Consider the following 16,128-nt stretch of genomic DNA (forward strand, 5'->3'; position numbering starts at 1 on the left):
TCCCTGCGTGGGGCCGTGACTGTTCCCAGGTCCACTCTCATCCAGACAGTCCTTGGGGGCAGGCCCCTCAGAGACTTCAGGTTCTGAGCTTTGCAGAAAAAGCCTGTTGTTGTACAAATATCAGTGGGAACTTTACAAGCAAAAGGCCTGGCTTGGTGAGATGGAGAGAGGTTCCAGAACCTACTGGACCCCAAACCTCAGACAGCATGAGTATCCCTGTCAGGGCACCTCCAGGCCCAGGAAGGCAGGGCGGGGAGAGGTGTTGGATGCATGTGGGACGTGAGCACAGCCCGGCAGGGCAGCACCGAGGCCAGTGGGAGTCACAGCTGCCCCAGAAGTGCTCGTTCCTCTGCACACAAGGTCCCCAGCTCTGCTGCTTCTGCACCTTACTTGGCTTGAGGCTGCCTCTGCTGTCTGCCCCATCTCCTCCGTTCTCTCCGCCAGCTCTCCCGCTGCCGGACACGCCCTCCTCCCTGTCCTGGGTCCCCTGACCTGGAGAGGCCTGTGTATGGCCCCAGGGGGGAGTGTCCTAAGGGGCAGGCATGGTTGCGCTTGGGGACACTGCTGAGTCCTTGGGTCCGACCCCCAGGTCTGACCAACCAGAGAAGCATGAGGGCCCGTGGCTGCTGAGTTCACGGCCACCTTTATTCCCACTGCTGGCTGTCCCGAGGCGCTGCTGGGCCGCAGCCAGTGCCACCTCTGCCAGCGTGACCTGGCCACCACCCCACGCATCAGAGCAGCCTCAAGCCCTGCCCCACCCCCTGCCCTGCAGAAGCCGATTCCCCAGCCGCAAGCCCCTGTCCCCTCCCCCGTGGCCCAGGCCTTCAGGTTGCACGTGGACGGGGCTCCAGTGAGAGCCCCTGGGCCGTGATCGACCCCGTCCTCCAGGCTGGCTGGTGAGCAGCCCTGAGCTGAGCCCTTCCCTCGGAGGTGGGTCACGTCGCACGCTCCTTCAAGGAAGGCTTCGCCTACGGGCCCAGGAAGTCTTCCTTTCGGTAGCCCTTCTGCGGTGGAGAGGGGCCTGGGGTCAGGGCGCTGCTGCTCCGCATCCCGCCCCCCCGGGTGTGCTTGGAGCGGGCCCCTGGCCTTATGGGTGCCCTGGGCCACATGGGTTTCCGTGTCCTTCCCTGCCGTCCTGGGCCCACGTCCCACACGCACAGCCCCGCCTGCCCTGGACCGCGGGAACATACCGCCCGGAAGTCTCGGTGGAGCTTGTTGTACTGCCACAGGTTGGCCAAGAGGCTGGAGGCTGCCCGGGAGGACGTCTCATTGTCAGGGCTGGGGGGGCAGGGGGCAGGGGTCAGTGGGGTGACAGGCTTGGCCAGAAGGCAGGGCGAGCTGGGGGGGGCAGGGTGGGCACGGGGCTCGGGCCCTGACCTGTCCCGCTTCTTCTTGATGAAGAACAGCTTGCGCAGCCCATCGAAGTAGAGCAGGTCTCGGGCGGCCACGGGACTGGCCACCACCAGGTTGTTGAGGACGGCTATGATGTTCACCAGCACGTCGGCCGGGGGCGAGTTCTCGCCCGGGCTGCCAGGCAGCTTCTCAATCAGGTGACTCACCACCTTGGTGGCTGCCAGGAGGTCGGGGCGGTCAGTCTCCGTTGCCCGCCCCCTGCCCCGCCCCCTTGGCACCGGCTATCCCCTGCTCCCCCAGGGAGCTGGTGCGCCTGTCTGCCCACCAGCTCTGGCTTCCCAGAAGCCGGCCGGAGGAGCAGTGCAGACGCGTCCCGGCGTGCGCCCAGCCCCGGGGAGGCAGAGCCCGGGCTTCGGGCGGCTGGACTCACACAGCTCGTCCTTGTTCCTGGCGTTCCGAGCCAGGTTTCGGATGAGGCCGGTCAGTGAGCGCAGCTGGTGGTGGTCAGCGGTCCGAACTCGGTCCAGCAGCGGGTTCAGGATGCGCTCCTGCTCCAGAGCCAGCCGGCTCAGCACGCCCGCCCACTGCCGGCGGGAGAGGGGTGGGTGAGAACGGGTGCTGGCGCCCCGTGGAGGCCCCGGGTCTGCTCCCTCCCGGCCCAACCCTCCCGGCACCTTCCTGAAACCCAGTGCAGCCCCGGGGGTCGGAGGTGGCCCCCTGCAGCCGCATCCTGCCTGCCTTCCCCTCTCGCTCCGGAGTTCTGGCCCCCGAGGCACCGTGAAGTCCGGGAGAGCAGGCTCCTGTCCCCCGTCCACCCCTTGCGTGCCCAGTGCCTCGCGTCCCCAGCGCGTGGCCAGGTGTGGTCCCAGGCCACCTCACCCTGCGGTCGCCTGCGGTGATGTTCTGCAGCGCCCCGGCAGCCGCTTCCGTCGTGTGCCGGTTGAGCTCACAGCGCTGCAGCAGCCGGTTGTACAGCGCCACCACCTGGGGGCTCCACAGCCACTCCAGGCCCTTGGGGTCCTTAGACACCTCGGCGAAGGTGAGCGCGTCGGCCATGAGGGGCAGCTGGGCAGGAGGGCGTGGAGGGTCAGCCGAGGTCACCCGGGATCCCTGCTTCCGCCCGCCCGCCTGCCCAGGCCCGCACCCACCTCTCGGAGCCGCCGGCTCTGCGGCGTGAAACAGCCCACTGCCTCGCCTGGCGGCGCCCCTGCCGCATCCCGGCGGCCTCGGCCCTCCAGCCGCTGCAGGGCCGACGGTGGCATCTCGTCGTACAGGCGGTAGGACAGGTTCCTGAGCACGCACACGGCGTTCTCCACGCTCTGTGGACAGAGGACGGACCTCGGTCAGAGCAGGCTGGAGCCCCTCGGGCCCCGGGGCACTGGCTGACCCTCACCTTGTCCTCGCACTTGCCCGCGTCCAGGGCGTGGTTGATATAGGTGACCAGGGAGTCCACCAGCCCGTGGCACTCACGCATCTTCTGGCGAGTGGCCTGGGAGGCCGAGCTGAGGTTCCTTTGGATGGAGGCAGATCAGAGACCCCCGTTGGGACCGCAGGCAGAGCCCACCCCACAGGGACCCACCCAAGGCTGAGGTCCTGAGCACCAATCCCCTCCTCCCCCGAGCTGGGCTCTGCCCCTCAGCACCTCCGCGTGCCTGCCCATCCCCCATCCACTTCTCAAAGTGTCCGGGGCTCCGGGGAGGTTATAAATATCAGATCAAATCCCTGATTTAAAGAAATCTGAGCCTGCAGCCCCCAGTCTGTTGACATCTGGGGGGGGGCCACACCTGGTGGCCCGTTCCACTCTTGCGTCAGCGCCTCTGCCTCGCCGTCCACTTCTCCCAGGGCCCCCCCCCCCCGTGGCCCCGCCTTGTCATTCAGACCTCAGATCCTAACGCCCCTTCCCTGGGCCTCCCCTGCCTGCTGCCCGTCGCACCTGAGGAAGCCCGTGGCATTGTAGAAGATCTCCGCTTCCGAGGCGTTCTGCTGGGTGAGGGGCGTTCCCCCGGCCCCTGAGAAGGGGCTCAGCACCAGGTCTGTGAGCTGCTCCAGCGTGTCTCGGGCCAGGCGGTCCTTCAGGTGGTCACTGGAGGACAGGTTCCACAGGATCCCTGGGGCAGGCGGGCCGAGGCCGTGGTCAGGGACGGCCCTCCAGCCCCTCCGCCTGTCCCGGGGATGGCAGGGCGGAGGCCCCTAACCTCTCCCACGGCCCCGCCTGGCACTTCGAGCCTCGCTGGGGAGAGCCTGAGTGTGACGTGTAGGGTCACGGGGCTGCAACGGCGCAGAGAGGAGGACGCTCGGGGCCGCGGGGCCTGGGGCTGGAGTCCAGCTCCAGAGACGTGCCCCAGGGATGGCCGTGGGGACCGAGGGAAGGGCGGCAGAGCAGCGGGCGGGGAGCAGGGCCACCTGTGACGTTCTTGCGCAGCTCGTCGTCCTGCTCGCGCAGCGTCCGCAGCAGCTCGAAGATGCCGTTCTCCTCCACCAGGGCCAGCTTGTTGTCCGCGTTGTCGTAGACAAGGTTGCGCATGGCGCCCGTGGCGTGGCGCTGCACCTCCTGGTTGGCGTGGTTGAAGAGCTTCACCAGCCTAGCCACCGCCTGCAGGCTGCGGGCCTGTGGGCATAGCCACACGGGTGTTAGCACGTGTGCACACGCTGCATAGGTATGTGCAAACGTATGCAGGTGTATACGGATGTGTGAGTACATATGCAGGTGTATGGAGATGTGTGCAGGTGTGTGCAGAGGTGTGCAGAAACATGCAAATGTGTGCAAGTGTGTGCAGGTATGTGCAGGTATATAGACGTGTGCATACACATACAGGTGTATGGAGATGTGCGCAGGTGTGCGCAGATGTGTGCACATGTGTGCAGAAGCGTGCAGGTGTATAGAGATGTGTGCATACTCATGCAGGTGTATGGAGATGTGTGCAGATGCATGCAAATGTGTGCAAAGGTGTGCAGGTGTGTGCAGGTATATAGAGACGTGTGCATCCACATGCAGGTGTATGGAGATGTACGCAGGTGTGTGCAGGGGTATTCAGATTTGTGCAAGTCAGTCCCTCCTGCCCCTCCTCTGCTGAGGAGGCTCTGGGCAGGTGGGGTCTGCCCAGGCAGCTTGGGGATCAGTGAGGGGTGGTCAGGGACCAGAGGACAGTGAGTGAAGGGGGGCCCATGAGGGTGGTAAGCAGGGGCGGTCACCTGCTTCTTGGCTGCTGTGTCACTGTAGCACTTGTGCTGAATGTAGGCTGCTCCCAGCACCTGCAGGTTGGGATCTGAGGCCATGAGGTACTTGACTGCCGAGGGCAGGTCAATGTCATCAAAGCTGCAGAGACAAGAGACGGGTCAGGCTGAGCCTGGGGCAGACCAGGGTCATGGCAGAAGCCCCCTCCCCGAGCCAGGCCCAGCTCACCCGCTGCTGAGCCTCTGCACAGTGCGGTGGCCACCGTAGCTGTCCAGCCCACGCGTGTCCGGCAGGTGGCCCGAGTCGCCCAGGCTGAGGCTGAGGCTGCGCACAGATGGCGCCCGGATAGCGGGCTCCAGGACGCCCCCTGGCACTCCCCCAGCCCCCACACGGCTGCGGTGGCCGCTCTGGAACCGCTGCAGGGTCCGCATGGCGGGGGCACGGATGGTCCGGCTGGGCGGCCCCTCGGCAGCCTCCGGCCAGTCCAGGCCCCCAGCCCGGCCACAGCTGGAGTCGGCCTGGCGCTCAGAGGCAAAGGCCCTGTAGGCGGAGGTGGCCGCCGGCTCCCGCGGCTCCTCCACCACTCTGTAGCATTCATCCGGGCCCCCGGCCCCCAGCCTGAGCGAGCGCAGGGACAAGGTGTCGTGATCCGCCCAGCTCCCCACCCTGCCACGCTCGTGGAAGGACGTGGGCCGGGTGGGCGGGGGCGCCGCGGGCCGGGCACCCCTATACCCTGCGGCCCCAAGGGCACTGCCTCCGCTCTGGGCTGAGCTCAGCCTTCGACCGGAGCTCACGTCCACGGCCGAGCGGGAGGACCAGGAGACAGGGTTGCAGGCGGGCCTGGCGATGGGCCGGAAGGTCTGTGGGGCAGGGAGGGGAGGGCAGTGAGGGGCGCTGGGCTTCCTGACGCTGGAGCCCCCAGAGCCCCCAGAACCTCCCTCACGGGGCTCCGGGCTGTCACTCACCGAGGTGTCCCCGCTCCGGCCCTGGGAGCGGGAGCTGAAACCGGCCTGCAAGGTGTGGTACTGAGCCCGGCACGCGCCTGTGGAAGGGACAGTGCAGCGTGGCTGGGCTGACGGCAAGGCACTGGCCTCCCGCCTGCCCTCCTGCCCTGAGCCCTGGTGGGGAGGCCAGTGGACTCTGGGGCAGGTGCCTTGGCTTCTGGTCCCTGCCGTTGCCTTGTCATCCCTCCCACAGCCCTCGTCCCTTCCAGCTGTGCCCCTCAGCGGGGGACGGATGTGCTCACCCTGCTGACCTCCCGGCTACCTGGGGAGTGTGCCAGGGCCTCCTTCCTCAGCTCCCCGATCCCTGCCAGGGCACAACGCCTGGCCACCGCCCCCAGGAAGCCACACTGACCTCCCGGGAGCCCATCCTGTGCTGTTGGTCACTCACCGCGGACACACAGTCTCCCTGGACCAGTGCCCTGAGGCGCAGTCCCCTGACCCACCTGGCCGAGCCACACCCACCCCTAGCCACACACAAACCGGGGGCACCGGCGCCAGTCCGCCTGCATGGCGAGTGGACAGACGGGCAGGTGGATGGAGGGCGGAGGGTGGAGAGATGGGGGGAGGGCGGGTTGGACCATCGGAAGGATGGGTGGTTGGATGAACAGATTGGTGTGTGAAGGGGTATCTAAGCCGGGAGGACGGAGGGACGGGTGGATGCTGAAGGGACAACTGAATGAATATGTGGATGACAGGTGGCGCGGGGTGGTTGGTCGGGTGTATAGGAAGAGCTGAGAACGCCCGGAGAAGAGTTGGGCAAAGGTCAAACCAAGGCAGAGCAGTGGGAACGGACTGGGGTGGCATCACCTGGGCAATGCCAGGGGCGGGGTCTTTGGATGGGGAGGGTGTTCCTGGGGTGGGCAGCCTCTGCTAGAGTCCCTGCTGTGGCCACACCTGGAGGGGGAAGAGTCCCATCCCCCAAAGGCCAGGGTAGAGTTCCTTGGGTGAAGGGATTCAGGGTGAGGGTGAAGGGAAGGGGGGGCCTTGGACCCTCCCCCAACCTCTGCCTCAGTGAGGTCTGGGGGGACTCCCCCGCCCAGCACGCTCCCCAGACGGGCCCTGGTTAATGAGGCTTCTGGGCAGGGGCTATTCACCCCTTGACTCTAGTGAGGCTCAGCCGTGGGGGGGCACGGCCCCGAGCCCGGGGGCCTTACCCCCACCCCCAAATTATAATCCTTTTTCCCCTAATTGCCAGGGTAGCCAGGGTGGTAATTAACCCCTCCCTGCTCCCTCCTCTACCCCATGACCCCTGGGCACACAACTTGGCCACCAGCAAGGCTGAGGCCCGGGTAGGGGAGGACGCAAGAATCCAGGCAGCCCTGGCGGCCCCTGTGCTGGCTGACCCGCTTATCCCCCGACCAGCAGCTGGCGGCCAGTACTGGGAAGGGCTCTCTGGAGATCACGCGAGCCACTGTGAAGCGGGGTCTTGGCCCCTGACATCCTGGAGGCTCCTCTTACTATCTAACCTTGGTCCCTGTTGCTGCAGCCTGGCAAGGGAGGAAATGGCATTTCTAGAAGCGCCCTGAACTTGCTGCACACACTGATGCACACGCACACACACATGTACACCCGTGCACGTGCCCCATGCACGAACCGGGGTTCCTACACAGGGGGCTGCCTGGCCCTGAGGGGCATTCCCCCACCCGCTGCTCTCATGGAGAGTATCCGGGTCACCCCAGCAGGGCCCCCCCCCCGCAATTCCGCAGGGAGACCCTGGCCCAGACAGGCCGTGGCTCTCCTCCAGGAGTCCCAGACCCCGCCCCTCACCTTTCTGTCTGCTCATTCCCGTGGGGCATGGGGGGTAGACGGTAGAGTCTGGGCGTCTGTGTCTCTGCGTTTGTGTCTCCAGGGGAGTGACGTGTGTGTCTGCGTGTCTGAGACCGTGTGTGAGCCCGTGGGATGTGGGACCGGACGCGTGTGTGTTCCGGGTTTGCCGACAGAGACGGACCCGGCCGGCCACATGCCACTTCTCCCGTGCCCCAGCTGGGGGGGGCGGGAGGCTCAGGGCCCAGTGGGCAGGTGAGGCCCAACCCGGCTCGCAGGGAGGACCCCCGGGGTCCCTGCCAGGAGGTGGAGGCCTCACCTTTGGCTTCTCCCACGCCTGGAGGCGTAGGGCGGTGACTCAAGGCGGGCCTGAGTGAGTCAGGGAGCTGAATCCGAAGTGGCCCCGCCGCGGCCTCTGGCCCTCGCACCACCACGCCCGCCGGGGCCACCCCCACCCGCCACCCACGTGGGCACCCGGCCAGCGTCTGCCTACCTCTGGCCGCCTCAGCCACCCCGTCGGGCTGGGCCGGCCCGTTCTGCCAAGGCTGCTGACCCAGCTGCAGGAGGCGAGCGCGGACCTGCTCCTGGACGCGAGCTGCACGCAGCCTCTCGGCCTCCGGCCCTTCGGTGCCCCGGCGGTCCAGCTGCAGGTCCGAGGGCAGCGCCAGGGAGTACACACCCATCTCGGGCTGCAGGGCCGACAGCAGGAAGTTACCGTCCTGCATGGCGGCGGGCGCGGGGGCCGGGTCTGCCTGGCCTGGGCCCGGTCGCCACCTCCAGCCCGATTTGTCTCCGCTGTCTCTTCCCGCGCGGCCCTGTCCCCGAAGTCCCCTCCCTGCCGGCCTCGCCCAGGGCTGGCCCGGAGACCGACGCCGCCCAGCCCTGAGCTCAGCTAGGGGCGGGGACACCTGGGCCAGGTGGGAGGGAGGGGCTACCACCCGCTTAAGGTGGAATTTGGGCGGAAGAACAGGCCATGCGCGTTCCCCCTCCTTCTGCCCATCCCAGGACAGGGCAGAAGGGGTCCGGGCCCTTCTTTGTTCCCAGCCTGTCTTTTGGGATAGGCCACAGCTGGTCCTTTGGGCCTACTGTTCTGAGCATTAGGGAAGGGCGGAGGGAGGCCACCTCGGGGAGTCTGAGGGCGGGGGCTCCCCCACCCTGGGGAGCTGGGGGCTCCAGGTCACTCCAGGGACCAGGCACCGCAGCAGTGAGGTTGGAGTGAGGCCTAGCAGGGGTCAAGTGCTAAGGGACAGAGTTGAGGATAAAAGGCTTGGAGTGGAGCTTTAGGGTGGATGGGGGCTCTATGGGGCCCTCGTCCTGGTCCTTGGTGCCCAAGAGACCCCAGAAGCAAGAGGTGAGACGGGCCCACCCCAGGCTCATGACCCCCCAGACCTCCATCCTGCAGACTCCGGAAGTGCCCCCAGCCCCCCGCCTCTGCACAGGCCTCCAAAGGGCTGGCTGGCCCTCCCGGGCTCCCGCCCCCCCAGGCTGTGGAGGTGGGAGGCCTCTCCCAACCCATGAGTCAAGGCTCAGCTCAGCAGGGGCAGGCGGGGCTGCCCCAGGGGGTTGACTCAGAGGGGCCCTCCTGCCCTGGCTGGGGGCGCAGGATCTGGCGTGCGCCGGGGAGAACCCAGGAGTCCAGGCGAGCAGGGACTTTGAGGGGTGGGAGTTGTGTGGGGAGGGGAGGCCCGGCAGTCAGAGGTGGGAGCGGGAGGGCCAGGCTTAGCAGCGCTCGCCCCAGGAAGGTCTCCCTGGAGCGGCACCGCCAGCTGGGCCAGCACGCTCCAAGGCCTCCCGTGTAGGCCCGGCTGGGATCCAGGACAGGCCCCTGGCGGACTGAGTTGGGGCTGAGCCCAGGGGGGCTGGAGGGGTGTGGGCTGAGTGGCCTCATGTACCTCCTGGGTTCCCCTGGGAAAGTCGCCCTGGGGCCACCCTCACAGGCCTTCCCTCCCATGGGAGGCCCTGACCCTGGGCCCTGGCCCCCTGAAGGCAGGGGACGGGACGTGAGCCCAGGTGGGAATGGTGGCTGGGGGCAGTGGCCTGGGGGCGAGGCGGGGTCGGGGTCAGAAGGCAGCCCTAGGGGTGAGGTCAGTGCTGGGGAAGGGACTGGGGGTGGGAGTCAGAGGTCAGCGTGGGGGGTGAGAGAGGGAGGGGAGGGTCCCCGGAAAGGACAAGGTGAACCCTGGGGTGGAGTCTCCCGGCTCAGGGGATGGGCACAGTGGGCGACCTACCCTGCTGGTGGTCCAGATACTGCCGGCCCCCGGGCTCATCCCAGAGGCCTCCGCTGCCGGCTGAGGAGTCCTGGGCTGCATCCCGGGCCCAGCACTGCCGTCGGGGCCTCAGTGTGGGACAGGACTGCCGGGGCACCGGGAGGGTGGGGTGGGAACGCCCGCACGCCCAGCGAGCTCATCAGACCGGTTGCTTCCCTGGGAGACGTGTTTTGTGTGGAAAAATCCCAGGATACAAGTTTGTACAGCGCTGAGTGCGCCTGGAGGCCCGCCCTTCACGCGAGTCCACCTGGGATCCCCCTGGCAGGGCAGCAGGCCTCGAGGGGCAGACTGCAGGTGGGGTCCAGAGGTCCTGGGTGGTGGGACAGGGCTGCAGAGGGATGGAAGGGGCTTTGGTGGGGTCGGAGCCACGGGATGGAGAGGAGGTGCCAGGCAGACACCCCCTAGGTCCGGTTTTCCACAGCTTGCGGGGGCCTCAGGGCCAGTTCTCTGAGGCTTCCCCCTCCTCTTGGCAGGGAGGGCTGCGGGTGCCCCCAGGCTGTGCCGAGCCTCCCTGAGGACCTGTGGACCCGTGGACCCCTCCACCTCCCCATCTCGGATCTCCTGCCTCTGTGGCTCAGGGTCCAGGGAAACCCTGGGGATCCCGGGCGAGGTTTCTCTAACCACTGCAGGGCCTGAGGGACTGGCTGTGGCTTGAAACCTGTTCCACCCGAAGCTCAGAGCCCGGTCCAAGCCCTGCGACCAGCCTCTTCTCCGTCCTCCCCGAGCACCCCCTCTTCCGGGAGCTGGTGTGCAGGGAGAGAGCAGGAGGAGGAGGACTCTGTGCCGGCTTGAGGGTGAACTTCCTGCGGGAGGGGACTCTGTGGCAGATGGGGGAAGATTCACCCAGGGAGCTTAGAAAACAGGCGGTAGGTCCTGGAGGTCTGCGTTGGTGCACTTTCGGGTTTGAGATCCCGGGACCTGAGGGCCTGCAAGGGTGTGGGATGCTCTTACTTGGGAGGTGGGGGGATGGGGGAGCCTGGACTCTGCCCTGGGGCGTGGGAAGGAAGGGCTATGGGAGCCCAAGAGGGGCAGGTTAGCATTTACAACCCCGACAGCTTAGAGGTCGGGCTGGGGTATTTACTGGAGGAGGGGGACCCCAGGCAGTTGTTACAAAAGTCTCTGGAGGAGGGCTAGGGGATGGGGGGCGATATGGGGTGGTTTTCAGGGACGAGGGCCAGAGTAGGAGGCGGGTGGAAGGACGGACGCCCCCCTAGTGCTGGCTTTGGTGACCTGGGAGGCACTCACTGTGAAGGGGCTAGGGGCTGCCCGGTCTGTGAGGGCGGAGCTGGAGGAGGGGTACAGAGGGCGCCCCACCCCACCTCGGTGCGGAGTCTGGAGGGGGGCTATTAGGGGGCAGGAATGGAGGAGAAAAGCTTGAAGATGTAGACAGCAAACTAATATTCAAAACAAGATTCGGGAGCGAGCTGGAGCACAAAGTTAGGTAGATCGCCCGGGGCCACAGAGCCTGCCGGGGTCGGGATGGATCAGCGCGAGGTGACGCACCAGGCGTGAGGGCGCGGCGCGCCGGCGGGGGCCGGAAAGATGCGGGTCTTGCTGCTCGGGCTCCAGCCGTGCGTGTCCCGGCGCTTCCTGTCAGCAAACTCGCGAACCTTCCAACATCCCGAGGGCGGGGCTCCCGCCACACCCAGCCCAGCCCAGCCCAGCCCGGGGTTAGGGTTAGGGTCCCTCCTCCATGAAGCCTACCTGGACTTGCACATCGGGCGCTGCCCCGGATCCCCCTGGGGCGGGGCATCCTCTGCGCCCCCTGGCGCCCCGCCCCTTTGGCGGGGAAGGTCGCCAAGGGTTACAGCCCCACCTCCACCCGTCCACCCCCTCCCTTCAGGTCGTCCGTCCACCCTGCCGGTTCTGCGCTCTTGCATGCGCTGGCGCTGCTCCGGGGCAGGTGTGTGACCAAGACAGACGCAGCTTCTCGCGGGAGCGCTCCTTCTGGGGTCCGGGGGGGACACAGACCCAGCGGTCCACACGCAATGATGCTGGTCTGGATGGCGGGGCAGCTGAGAGCCTCTGGGACAGAGGGGGCGCCTTGCAGAGGCCCCAGAGAGGACCCTAAAGGGAACGGGGTGGCCGGAGCCCATGGTTGGGGGGCGCTCCAGCAGGGGAGGAGGATGAATTGACTAAGGGGGACCGGGGAGGTGGTGGCGGGTCCCCGGGGTGGCCTGGACCAGGAGGGCCCCAGGGCAGGGAGGGTGGAGAGAATGTTGCGTCCCGTCCCTGGAGGGGTGCAAGCTGGTGCTTCCTCCCTCCGGAGGCCTGTCTCGGGTCCTGGAGAAACTCGTCACCACTCATGGGCACTGTTTGCGAGGGCTCGGCGGTGGAGGCTGGGTGGTGGGTGCTTTGTTCACATTCTGTCCTTAATCTTGACAGGGGCACCAGGAGGCGGAGCTGTGATGTGACTCCATTTTACAGACCGGGAAACAGGTTCCCCAGGCTAAATAAGTTTCCAGAAGTTACGAAGCAAGTGAGGGTGTGTAGGGAAAGGTCTCCCTGAGCGGTACAGGGCTGAGCTTGGGGACTGGCGCTGGCCGGTGGGTGGGCGTCTTGGTAGTCCCCCAGCTAGGTCTGGGCCGCTTTCTCCACTGAGGTCAAGAGGGGGATTTGTTTGCCTTCTCCCGGTGGCTTAGCTTCAGTCTTGTTCTCAAAGGGGTTCCCGCTCCCCTGGGCCCTTTCCCATCGCTGCCGCAGGAGCCCTTTGCTCTCACCATCTGCTCGGCTCCGAGACCTGCTGTTGCCTTTTTGGTTGAACAGCATCAGAGCTGGGTAACCCTTCAGGCTCCAGCTTCCTTTCCCGAAGGACCTCCGCCCCCTGGAGCTGTCAGAGCCGGCCCAACCCGAGGGCCGGGGGTGGGGTGGGGGGCGACCAGGGATTTTGTCAGTGTCTGGATTTTGGCCATTCTTATAGGTGTGTAGAAGTATCTCTTTGTTCTATCATATGCATTTCTCCGATGACATAGGACGTGGAGCATCTTTTCATGTGCTCATTTGCCATCTGTGTATCTTCTCTGGTGAGGGATCTATTAAGGTCACTTGACCATTTTTCAGTTGGGTTACTCATTTTATGGTTGAGTTTTAAGAGTTCTTTCTATATTTTGGATAACAGTCATTTCTCAGATGTGTCTTTTGCAAATATTTTCTCCTAGTCTGTGATTTATCTTCTCATTCTTTTGACATTGTCTTTTGCAGAGAAGTTTTTCATTTTAATGAAGTTCTGCTTATCAGTTCTTTCTGTCACGGATCAGCCTTTGGTGTTGTGTGCACCGACTCATCACCACACCCAAGGTCATCTAGGTTTTCTCCTGTGCTATCTTCTAGGAATTTTATAGTTTTGTGTTTTACATTTAGGTCTATGATTGATCTTGAGTTATTTTTTGTAAAGGGTGTAAGGTCTGGGTCTAGATTCATTTTTTGCATGTGGATGTCCAGTTGTACCAGCACCATTTGTTGAAAAGACCATCTTTGCTCCATTGTATTGCCTTTGCTTCTTTGTCAAAGATCAGTTGACTGCATTTATGTGGGTCTATTTCTGAGCTCTCTATTCTGCCCCACTGATCTATTTTGTCTAATCTTTTGCCTGTACCACACTGTCTTGATTGCTGTAGCTCTATAGTAAGCCTTGAAGTTGGATACTATCAGTCTTCCAAGTTTATTCTTCTTGAATATTATGTTGGCTATTCTGGGTCTTTTGCCTCTCCAGAAAAGAATCAGTTAGTTGATTGGTGGGGTTTTGATTAGGATTGCATTGAATCTATAGATCAAGTTGGGAAAAACTGACATCGTGACAATATTGAGTCTTCCCATCCATCAACATGGACTATGTCGCCATTGATTTAGGTCTTTGATTTCTTTCATCACAGTTTTGTAGTTTTCCTCATATAGATCTTATACATATTTTGTTAGATTTTTACCTAAGTATTTATTTATTTTGGTGCTAATGTAAATGGTATTGTGTTTTAAATTTCAAATTCCAATAGTTCATTGCTAGTGTATAGGAAAGCAATTGACTTCTGTATATTAACCTTGTATCCTGCAACCTTGCTATAACTGATTATTATTATTTTTAAATATTTATTTATTTTGGCTGCGCCAGGTCTTAGCTGCGGCATGCGGACTCTTAGTTGCAGCATGCGTGCGGGATCTAGTTCCCTGACCAGGGATCAAACCCGGGCCCCCTGCATTGGGAGCACAGAATCTTACCCACTGGACCACCAGGGAAGTCCTTATAATTGATTATTAGTTCCAGAAGTTTTTTTTTTCTTTTCTTTCCTTTTTTTTTTTTTGGCTAATTCTTTTGGATTTTCTCCATAGATGATTGTCATCTGCAAACTAAAACAATGTTATTTCTTCCTCCTCAATCTGTATACTTTTTATTTCCTTTTCTTGTCTTGTTGCGTTAACTAGTACTTCCAGTATAATATGGAAAAGAAGTGATGAGAAGGATTTATCATTGATTTCTAAAAATGTCTTCAAATGTCACCTCGGACCTCCTCCCCTTCCCCATCTGTGTCCTTGGCAGCCTCATCAGCACCTCAGGGCTTTGCTGGGATGTCACCTTCTCAGGTCAGGCTTTTTCTTTTTTTTTAATAAAAATTTTGCCCATATTTTCTTCTAGAATTTTTTTTTTTTTTTTAATTTTTGGCTGCGTTGGGTCTTCGTTGCTGCACGTGGGCTTTCTCTAGTTGTGGCGAGCAGGGGCTACTCTTTGTTGTGGTGCGCGGGCTTCTCATTGTGGTGGCTTCTCTTGTTGTGGAGCACGGGCTCTAGATGCACGGGCTTCAGTAGTTGGGGCATGCGGGCTCAGTAGTTGTGGCTCGCGGGCTCTAGAGCGCAGGCTCAGTAGTTGTGGCGCATGGGCTTAGTTGCTCCATGGCACGTGGGATCTTCCCGGACCAGGGCTCAAACCCGTGTCCCCTGCACTGGCAGGCGGATTCTTTAACCACCGCACCACCAGGGAAGCCTGGCCAGGCTTTTTCTGATCACTGTTTACAATGGCAGCCACACTCAGACTCACTATTCTCTTTCCAGCTTTATTTTTCTTGACAAGAGCTGCCACCAGCTAATATACTGGAGATGTCTTTACTGTGTCTGTTGTCTGCTCCTCCTCACCCTTCACTAGAATGTAAGTTCTACGAGGCAGGGATTCTTGTCTGTTTTGTTCACCACTTCTTCCACAGTGCCTGGCACATAGTGGGTACTCAATAGTTGTTAAAATGGATTAATAAATTATGGTATACGAATAGTCCAGATTAGATGAAATGTTGTCTGAAATTTTTTTCTGCTTCCAAAGGTAATTCTTTTTCTGATGTGCATGCTTCCCCTGTTACATTCCCCCCGCCCCACTTTCTTGGAGTATATATTCTTAATTCCAGGGCTGGTTCTTTTCTTGTCACTAACATCTACATCTGGGGATCATTTCTTCTGAACTAGATACTTCGGGAGGAGTGGGCAGTATGAGCTGGGGCATCTGGTAACTTCTGAGTAGGTGTGTGGCAGGTTTGCTGTGTCCTCCACCCTGTGGGCACCAGCAGGCCTCACGTCACAAGTGACTTAGTGTTCACAGACACCCGCTGGCTGCCCTGGTCAGCAGCCACAGAGCTGAATGCCCTGGGCCATCTCTAGGGTCTTCTCAGGGCCCGACTGGAGTGTCCATCTGGTTCCTCTTTCCCTGAAATCCTCCCTGCTGCCCTGTGTTCATGGCGAGGTAAATCTTGCGAGGACTGTTTGGAGTGCTGGGCGGACGTGCAGCCTTCCCACAGGATGAGGCAGTACAGAGTAACAGCCCCAAAGATGTCCATGCCCCAATCCGCAGAACCTGTGGCTGTCACCTCCATGGCAAGAGGGACTTCGCAGAGTAAGTAAAGGATGTTGCTTGGGATGGAGCGATTATCCTCGGTTATGTGGGTGGGTCCAGTGTCATTCCAGGGCTCCTTATAAGAGGGAGGCAGGAGGGTCAGAGCCAGAGAAGGAGGTGTGATGATGGTAGTAGAGGTGTGAGAGAGACAGGGAGAGTGATATGAAAATGGTAAGCTGCTGGCTTTGAGGATGGAGGGAGAGGCCACGAGCCAGGAAATCCAGGTGGCCTCTAGGAGCTGGGAAAGGAGGGAAGCGGATTCAGTCCTAAAGCCCCCAGAAGGGGTGCAGGCCTGTGGAAACCTCGATTTTAGGACTTCCGACCTCCAGAGCTGTAAGACAGGAAATTCCATTTTGTTTGTGGAAATCTGTTACAGCAGCTACAAGGAACTCATATGGGCAGGCACGCCCGGTGCCAGGCAGAGCACCCGCCTCCCTGCCACGACTGGGACCCCAGGGAAGGGCGGGCCCTCGACAGCATTATCCAGCCCGTCTGACTCTCCAGGGGACTCCTGACCCTGAACCTCCACGAGACAAGTCAAGCAAACCCCCCATTATGTTTAAACCAGTGTGCATTGGGTTTTCCATTTATGGCAACTGAGTCCTAACTATACCCCCAACCTGGTCGTAGGATGTCACCCGCCACCCCGGGGTGCCTAGTGCGCCCACCTCTTTGAGGAGGATGGGGCAGGACTGACAT

The 16,128-nt window shown here is 61.9% G+C and overlaps 1 protein-coding gene across 1 annotated transcript; it reads right to left on the minus strand.

The window, feature by feature from the left end:
- Positions 1-624: 624 nt before the first annotated feature.
- Positions 625-9,742, minus strand: PKP3 (plakophilin 3). Its single transcript, XM_036861853.1, has 14 exons — positions 9,525-9,742; positions 7,790-7,985; positions 5,494-5,570; positions 4,757-5,388; positions 4,546-4,669; positions 3,757-3,961; positions 3,287-3,461; positions 2,747-2,864; positions 2,502-2,672; positions 2,233-2,418; positions 1,784-1,937; positions 1,378-1,570; positions 1,191-1,278; positions 625-1,004 (listed from the first exon to the last, which is right to left on the minus strand). Exons 1-14 carry the CDS (start codon positions 9,603-9,605, stop codon positions 969-971), a joined length of 2,436 nt encoding a protein of 811 aa, XP_036717748.1. The 5' UTR covers positions 9,606-9,742; the 3' UTR covers positions 625-968.
- Positions 9,743-16,128: the final 6,386 nt, after the last annotated feature.

This window comes from Balaenoptera musculus, chromosome 8 (assembly GCF_009873245.2).
Source record: "Balaenoptera musculus isolate JJ_BM4_2016_0621 chromosome 8, mBalMus1.pri.v3, whole genome shotgun sequence".
Classification (NCBI taxonomy): Eukaryota; Metazoa; Chordata; class Mammalia; order Artiodactyla; family Balaenopteridae; genus Balaenoptera; species Balaenoptera musculus.